This window comes from Telopea speciosissima, chromosome 9 (genome assembly GCF_018873765.1).
Source record: "Telopea speciosissima isolate NSW1024214 ecotype Mountain lineage chromosome 9, Tspe_v1, whole genome shotgun sequence".
Lineage (NCBI taxonomy): Eukaryota > Viridiplantae > Streptophyta > Magnoliopsida > Proteales > Proteaceae > Telopea > Telopea speciosissima.
This window is the reverse complement of record NC_057924.1, coordinates 17,795,453-17,804,535: the sequence shown is the minus strand read 5'-3', so window position 1 is coordinate 17,804,535 and position 9,083 is coordinate 17,795,453. Positions and strand designations below refer to the sequence as shown.

The 9,083-nt window shown below is 40.5% G+C and overlaps 1 protein-coding gene across 1 annotated transcript; it reads left to right on the top strand.

Moving 5' to 3' along the window:
* The first annotated feature begins 805 nt into the window (after positions 1 to 805).
* LOC122638696 lies at positions 806 to 2,035 on the top strand. Its single transcript, XM_043831549.1, has one exon. The coding sequence runs from the start codon at positions 806 to 808 to the stop codon at positions 2,033 to 2,035; it is 1,230 nt and encodes a 409-aa protein (XP_043687484.1).
* Positions 2,036 to 9,083: the final 7,048 nt, after the last annotated feature.

Genomic DNA, 9,083 nt, shown 5'->3' with positions numbered 1-9,083 from the left:
CTTCATGACCAGTAATAAATTTAATATCAAAATTTTCACTTACTTAGAGATTCATGCAAGACACCATCAAATTAACTACCCATTTGGTAGTCTAAACACTAATCAAGATCCAACCCCAATTTAGACGACAGAAACAAGTGAAAACATAAAATCTGTCCATCCACCCTTAGCAAATCTCAAATTAAAAATCAATGATGCAGAGGTTCCTACAACACCCTTCAGATCCACCCATGGTGCCTCCGAAACTGAGAAAAAACTAATAGGATTGTCAAATTACACAAATCAACATCTTCTGACCCTAGGAAAACAATTAACTAGAGTTGAAGATTTAGTACAAAAAAGGTCTGATCCTCCAGACCCAGACTCAGGAATTAAAACAAGTTCCCTAAAACAAGACCTTCCAAGTTCTTCATCGAGACCTCTGTTCACCCCATACAACATAAACCAAAAGAACTCTAAGGCCCTGAACAAAACAGACGCCTTAAGGGAAATCGAACAAAGACTAAAATCCTTAGTCATCCTTGAGACACCTCAGAAGGAGTCTCAAAACCAATCCCAAGTTTCAGATAATACCAAAACCGTTGGAGTCATAAACCACAAAGACTCTGATGAAGAACCAAATACTATAAATGCCATAATTGAAGAAAACTTCCAAAGGTCTTACCCAAAACCAACTTTTCCAGACCTTCAAATGGAGAACAGGGGAATTTATTCCCAAGCCTCCTATCAAAGCGGAGTCATCTATGAATGGAACATAGATGGTATGTCCGAGTACAACATCATCAATAAACTACAAGAAATGACAATGGTAGCTAATGCCTACCGCATAAAAGAAACCTCAGTCCAGGCCATCGCTGATCTCCTGGCTTCAGGATTCACCGGTCAACTCAAAAGATGGTGGGACTATGTCCTAACCAACAACCAAAGAAATGATATCCTAACCGCCGTTCAGACTACTGAAGACGGGGTGATTATCATAGAAAATGGCAGAGTTGTTGAAGACGCTATCAATACCTTAATTTTCAATATAACAAAATATTTCTTAGGAGACCCATCTAGGTTAAAAGATAGGTCCTCTGAACAATTAAAAAATTTAAGATACAGGAAACTACACGACTTCAAGGGGTACAAAGACATCTTCATGACGAAGGTGTTAACAAGGGAGGATGCAAATTCTCCATTTTGGAAAGAGAAGTTCATAACTGGACTTCCAAGTGTCTTCTCTGAGAAGATCAAACAAAGACTTAGAAAAGAAAACAATGGTGAAATCCCATACCAAAACCTAACTTATGGAGATTTAATAAACACCATTCATGAAGAGGGCATTGCCCTTTGCACAGACCTCAAATTAGCAAAACAAATGAAAAAAGAAAATAAGTCTTACAAAGAACTAGGAGGATTCTGTGAACAATACGGATTCCCAGTTCCCAAACCTCCTTCAAACAAGAAGGATAAAAAACACAAAAAACACTTTAAAAACAAAAGAATCTTCAGAGATAAATACTCTAAAGAACCAACAAAAGAATTTTATACCAAACCCAGGTATTCAAAGAAAAAGAGGTTCCAATCTAAGAAACCCCAAGAAGAAACCAGGGATAAACCCTCAACAAGTTTTGAGAAAAGAAAGTGTTTTAACTGTGGCAAATTGGGCCACATCGCAAAGTACTACAAGGCAGCCAAGAAGGTTAGCCTGCTAAACCTTGACCAAGAAACTCAACAAAAATTATTCAAGATTTTCGCCGAGTCTGACTCAGACTCAGATGACTCAGAAGATGAAATCTTCTATGATGTCAATCAAATTAACCAAGACACTAAGTCCAACAGTGACTATGAACCTGATGCAGTTGCATGCAACTGTGTCACGAATGCCATAAATAAATATTCTTCCTCTAAAGAATATTCAGAAACCAAAAGCATCGGAATGATTAAGCAATCATTCTTTGATGCAATTGAACAAATAGCTGACGTCCAAGTCAGAAAACAATGCTTAGAAGAAGCCAGACAGGCTTTAGAAGAAAACAAAGAAAGGCAATAACCCTATGATATTAATCAAGTGTTTAAAAGATTTGATAAACAAAAATCTGTTGAAAAATTAGATAAGACAAGAATTACAAATCTTGAATTAACCACTCAAGAACTAAAAAGGGAAATCAAAGAAGTCAAAGATGAGTTAATCAAACTCAAAGGAAAAGCCAAACAAACCCCAGAATACCTGGAAACAGAAACAAGTTATGTGGAGAGCATCTCTCCTAAAAAATGGTTTGTCAAAGTCAACATGACTATTGACTCATCATACAAATTAACTTCTGTGGCCCTGATTAATTCCGGAGCACAGCTCAACTGTATTCAAGAGGGACTTGTCCCTACCCAGTATTACCAAAGGACTAAACAGAGGTTAACCATGGCCAGTGGAGCCTACCTCGATGTACAATACAAACTTCCAGAAGTCCATATTTGCAACCAAGGGGTATGTTTCAAACAACTCTTCATTTTAGTCAAAGACCTTGATAGTCAAGTAATCCTAGGACAGCCTTTCATAGAGCTGATCAAACCCTTGAAAGTCACTAATCTAGGATTAACCACCAAGATAGGAGGACAAAAGATAAGCGTCGGGTTCTTAGAACCCTCCAATATGGAGCAAATTAAAAATCTAAAAACTCTAGCTATTACAAAAGATCCCTCCATTAATAGAATCAAGTCTAAAGAAAAGCATTTAAAACACCTGAAACAGGAAATAATGCACATAAAAACTGTGGAAACCCTACAAAGGAAAGAAACACAGGACCAAATAAGCATGTTAAAAATTCAAATAGAAAATAACTTGTGCTCTGAGTTCCCTGATGCCTTCTGGCATAGGAAGAGGCTCATAGTCAAGCTTCCCTATGAAAAGGAGTTCTCTGAGAAGAACATCCCAACCAAGGCAAGACCCATTCAAATGAATCAAGAACTCCAAGAGACCTACAAAAAAGAAATCCAAGATCTCTTAGACAAAACACTGATCAGGAAGAGCCGATCTCCTTGGAGCTGTGCGGCCTTCTACGTAAACAAAAACTCAGAAATAGAAAGAGGAACCCCTAGGTTAGTAATCAATTACAAACCCCTAAATGAGGTCCTCCAATGGATAAGATATCCAATCCCAAATAAAAAAGACCTTCTTCAAAAAATACACCAAGCAAAAGTATTTTCAAAATTCGATATGAAATCTGGATTTTGGCAAGCCCAGGTTCATGAAGAAGATAGATATAAGACTGCTTTCATAACACCCTTTGGACATTACGAGTGGAATGTAATGCCCTTTGGCCTCAAAAATGCTCCCAGTGAGTATCAAAACATAATGAACGACATCTTCAATCCCTATGGCCATTATGCCATAGTTTACATTGATGACGTTCTAATTTTTTCTGAATCAATAGACCAACATTTCAAACAGCTCCGAAGTTTTTATCAAGTAGTCAAGACTAATGGGCTCGTCCTACCCAAGAAGAAAATGGACTTGTTCCAAACCAAGATCAGATTTTTAGGACATTACATCCACAAAGGGACTATCATTCCAATAGAAAGAACTATAGTTTTTGCAGACAAGTTTCCAGATCAAATCCTAGAAAGAAAACAATTACAAAGATTCTTAGGAAGCCTGAACTATGTTAGAGACTTTCTCCCATCAATAAGCAAGATTTGTGAACCACTATATCAAAGGCTCAAGAAGAAAGCCCCTGCTTGGGGAGAGCCACAAACAAAAGCCATCCAAGAAATCAAAAGATTGGTTAAGGAAATTTCCTGCTTAACCCTTGCAAACCCTAACCTGCCCAAGGTCGTCGAAACCGATGCCTCAGACTTAGGTTATGGAGGTATCCTCAAACAAATAGACCAAGAAAAAGAAAACCTAGTTCAGTACACCTTTGGATTATGGAACACAGCCCAAAAGAACTATAGCACAATCAAAAAGGAGATTTTATCAGTTGTCTTGTGCATTCAAAAATTTCAAGGTAATTTATTAAATACGAAGTTTCTTGTTAGAGTAGACTGTAGTGCAGTTAAACAAGTTTTAAAAAATGATGTTCAAAACATTGCATCAAAACAAATTTTTGCAAGATGGCAAGCTTCTATCAAGTTTTGATTTTGACATTGAATACATAAAAGGACAATCAAATTCAATCCCTGACTTTCTCACCCGGGAATTCCTACAGGGCCCAAAGAGTATTAATCTCATTTGCAAAATGCCTCCTAAAGAAGACAACCCCCTCTCCAGGGTCAAATCAAAAGCTACCTATGCAAAGGCTCCCCCGCCTAAACAAATAGCAAGCTCCTCTCAAGACACCTCACGTGTTCCCTTCTCCCACGTGGTCGTAGGGACATCCCAAACAGTTTCAAAACCAAGTTTCTCCAAGTCAGTGGCCAATATCCCCACTCAAAGGTCAATCCATCAACCACCAAAACCGACTCCAAAAAGCCTGTATATCAACAAGGGTATCTTCCAAGACCTTACCATCTTAGAAGACCATTACATCCAAAAGTGCACCTCCGCAGCAGATATTGCAAGGAGGACTTTCTGCCAAGACTGACACTTCTATTCCCCAAATCATACAAAGACCCAAGAATTCTACGAGTTCATCCTTGTAGATACTGATTCAATCTGAATCAAACAAAATTTTGATAAAACAGATAAATCCTTGGTAACTCATTCCTCTGTTACCATCCTCAAGATCCTTAGTGCTGAAGACTGGGGCACAGGTCCCCTTTCCCAAAGGAATTTCTCCCAAGTCTTCACCCCCAAAAGTTACCATTACTTTGATTACGTGGATGCCTGGCACCACGCATTTTTATGGCAAAATCAGAAGGGAAGACACTCTTGGTCTTCTGCTTCAACTACAAGTTCAACAGCAACATTCCAAATTGGTTCTCAAGATGGTGGCACACCTACAGACCAATAGAAGAAATACTTCCAACATCTCTTATGGAGGTATTTGCCAAGTTTTGTGAAATTACTCAAAAGGTCCCAAGACAGGCGAACCTACTAAGATTCTTCCTACAGTGCCACCTTGCGTGGATCATGTCCGGGGAGTACCAAGTTTCGAGAGATGGAGACTCAAGAGGTGACCCTGCCAACCCTGTCCAGGATCTTCTACGTCAAATGGTGGGATGGGTGCAACATCACCCACTGTACCACAGACAAGATCATCAAAGCCATCACTGGGCTAAAGCCCATTCCAAAAGTGACCCAATCCCAAGCTTCTAATGAAGAGATCCATCTCAGACGGAAACAATTAGAACAAGAACTGGCCCAACTCAGCCCAGCAAGTGATGAAGAGGACGACGAGGAGGAAAGGTTCAGCATGGACTCCTTGTCTACCCCAACATCTTCATGAAGGGCAGTTCACCCAAGATCCAAATGAGCAGGATGACTTGCTCACCCAATAAGAAGAGTTAACCTCCACAGCTCACTCCACAACAAGGGGGCGAGGAAGAGGACGTGGCAGCACAGTCAGCCACCTGCCCCGCAGATCAAACAGGACCCGATAAGGGCCCCATCAAAAAAAGAAAAAAAATAAAAAAAAGAGAAGACTATTTCAAAACCCGTGGATCCGGGTCATGGATCCTAGCCAAAGGTCAATCCAGGCAACCCAAAAGGGAAAAGGATGACTACGTTAGTATGACGTAAGGCTGATGCCTATCATACTATTGCCACAACTCGGCAATTAAAATCATTGAGTTCAAACAGTGTGTACACAAAGTGGAAAACAGTCTGTCCCTCAGACATGGAATGCCACGTGTCCCCACTATTCTTCTCACCCAAAGACAAAACAACTTTCGGTGGTTTTTGCACCTTAAGTCAAAAGATGCCATCTGCTTTCGGTGGGTAGGCCCCAATTGCCTCCAAAGTCCAAAAGCAGCCGACAAGTCTTGATAAGTCCAGCCGACAAGAGCCTCGTGCCTTCGAAGAAGGCAGCTTGATTTTTGGCTTCAGCCTTATCCAAAACGAATATTCGGAGGCACGAGGCTCCTATCGGCTGGACTTATCAAGACTTGTTGGCTGCTTTTGGACTTTGGGGGCAATTGGGGCCTACCCACCGAAAGCAGATGGCATCTTTTGACTTAAGGGGCAAAAGCCACCGAAAGTTGTTTTGTCTTTGGGTGAGAAGAATAGTGGGGACACGTGGCATTCCATGTCTGAGGGACAGGTTGTTTTCCACTTTGTGTACACACTGTTTGAACTCAATGATTTTAATTACCGAGTTGTGGCAATAGTATGATAGGCATCAGCCTTACGTCATACTAACATAGTCATCCTTTTTCCTTTCGGGTTGCCCAGATTGACCTTTGGCTAGGATCCATGACCCGGGTCCACGGGTTTTGAAATAGTCTTCTCTTTTTTTTTTTTCTTTTTTGATGGGGCCCTTTTCGGGTCTTGTTTGATCTGCGGGGCAGGTGGCTGACTGTGCTGCCACATCCTCTTCCTCGCCCCCTTGTTGTGGAGTGAGCCGTAGAGGTTGACTCTTCTTGTTGGGTGAGCAAGTCATCCTGCTCATTAGGATCTTGGGCGAACTGCCCTTCATGAAGATGTTGGGTAGACAAGGAGTCCATGCTGAACCTTTCCTCCTCGTCGTCCTCTTCATCACTTATTGGGCCGAGTTGGGCCAGTTCTTGTTCTAATTGTTTCCGTCTGAGACGGATCTCTTCATTAGAAGCTTGGGATTGGGTCACTTTTGGAATGGACTTTAGCCCAGTGATGGCTTTGATGATCTTGTCTGTGGTACAGTGGGTGATGTTGCACCCATCCCACCATTTGACGTAGAAGATCCTGGACAGGGTTGACAGGGTCACCTCTTGAGTCTCCATCTCTTGAACTTGGTACTCCCAGTACATGATCCATGCAAGGTGGCACTATAGGAAGAATCTTAGTAGGTCTGCCTGTCTTGGGACCTTTTGAGGAATTTCACAAAACTTGACAAATACCTCCATAAGAGATGTTGGAAGTATTTCTTCTATTGGTCTGTAGGTGTGCCACCATCTTGAGAACCAATTTGGAATGTTGCTATTGAACTTGTAGTCGAAGCAGAAGAACCAAGAGTGTCTTCCCTTCTGATTTTGCCATAAGAATGCGTGGTGCCAGGCATCCACATAATCAAAGTAATGGTAACTCTTGGGAGAAATTTCTTTGGGAAAGGGGACCTGTGCCCCAGTCTTCAGCACTAAGGATCTTGAGGATGGTAACAGAGGAATGAATTACCAAGGATTTATCTATTTTATCAAAATTTTGTTTGATTCGGATTGAATCAGTATCTATAAGGATGAACTCGTAGATTTCTTGGGTCTTTGTATGATTTGGGTAATAGAAGTGCCAGTCTTGGTAGAAAATCCTCCTTGCAATATCTGTTGCGGAGGTGCACTTTTGGATGTAATGGTCTTCTAAGATGGTAAGGTCTTGGAAGATACCCTTGTTGATATACTGGCTTTTTGGAGTCGATTTTGGTGGTTGATGGACTGACCTTTGAGTGCAGATATTGGCCACTGACTTGGAGGAACTTGGTTTTGAAACTGTTTGGGATGTCCCTACGACCATGTGGGAGAAGGGAACAAGTGAGGCGTCTTGAGAGGAGCTTGCTATTTGTTTAGGCGGGGGAGCCTTTGCATAGGTAGCTTTTGATTTGACCCTAGAGAGGTGGTTGTCTTCTTTAAGAGGCATTTTGCAGATGAGATTAATACTCTTTGGGCCCTGTGGGAAATCTCAGGTGAGAAAGTCAGGGATTGAATTTGATTCTCCTTTTATGTATTCAATGTCAAAATCAAAACTTGATAGTAAAGCTTGCTATCTTGCAAAAATTTGTTTTGATGCAATATTTTGAACATCATTTTTTAAAACTTGTTTAGCTGCACTGCAGTCTACTCTAACAAGAAACTTCTTATTTAATAAATCACCTTGAAATTTTTGAATGCACAAGACAACTGATAAAATCTCCTTTTTGATTGTGCTATAGTTCTTTTGGGCTGTGTTCCATAGTCCAGAGGTGTACCAAACTAGGTTTTCTTTTTCTTGGTCTATTTGTTTGAGGATACCTCCATAACCTAAGTTTGAGGCATCAGTTTCAATGACCTTGGGCAGGTCAGGGTTTGCAAGGGTTAAGCAGGGAATTTCCTTAACCAATCTTTTAATTTCTTGGACGGCTTTTGTTTGTGGCTCTCCCCAAGCAAGGACTTCCTGCTTGAGCCTTTGATATAGTGGTTCACAGATCTTGCTTATTGATGGGAGGAAGTCTCTAACATAGTTCAGGCTTCCTAAGAATCTTTGTAATTGTTTTCTTTCTAGGATTTGATCTGGAAACTTGTCTGCAAAAACTATAGTTCTTTCTATTGGGATGATAGTCCCTTTGTGGATGTAATGTCCTAAAAATCTGATCTTGGTTTGGAACAAGTCCATTTTCTTCTTGGATAGGACGAGCCCATTAGTCTTGACTGTTTGATAAAAACTTCTGAGGTGTTTGAAATGTTGGTCTATTGATTCAGAAAAAATTAGAACAGCATCAATGTAAACTATGGCATAATGGCCATAGGGATTGAAGATGTCGTTCATTATGTTTTGAAACTCACTGGGAGCATTTTTTAGGCCAAAGGGCATTACATTCCACTCGTAATGTCCAAAGGGTGTTGTGAAAGCAGTCTTATATCTATCTTCTTCATGAACCTGGACTTGCCAAAATCCAGATTTCATATCGAATTTTGAAAATACTTTTGCTTGGTGTATTTTTTGAAGAAGGTCTTTTTTATTTGTGATTGGATATCTTATCCATTGGAGGACCTCATTTAGGGGTTTGTAATTGATTACTAACCTAGGGGTTCCTCTTTCTATTTTCGAGTTTTTATTTACGTACAAGGCCGCACAGCTCCAAGGAGATCGGTTCTTCCTGATCAGTTTTTTGTCTAAGAGATCTTGGATTTTTTTTTTGCAGGTCTCTTGGAGTTTTTGACTCATTTGAATGGGTCTTGCCTTGGTTGAGATGTTCTTCTCAGAGAACTCATTTTCATAGGGAAGCTTGACTATGTGCCTCTTCCTATGCCAGAAGGCATCAGGGAACTCAGAGCACAAG

Excerpts from the sequence above, each read along its gene's own strand:
- LOC122638696 (XM_043831549.1), top strand. The coding sequence starts at position 806 with ATGGTAGCTAATGCCTACCGCATAAAAGAAACCTCAGTCCAGGCCATC.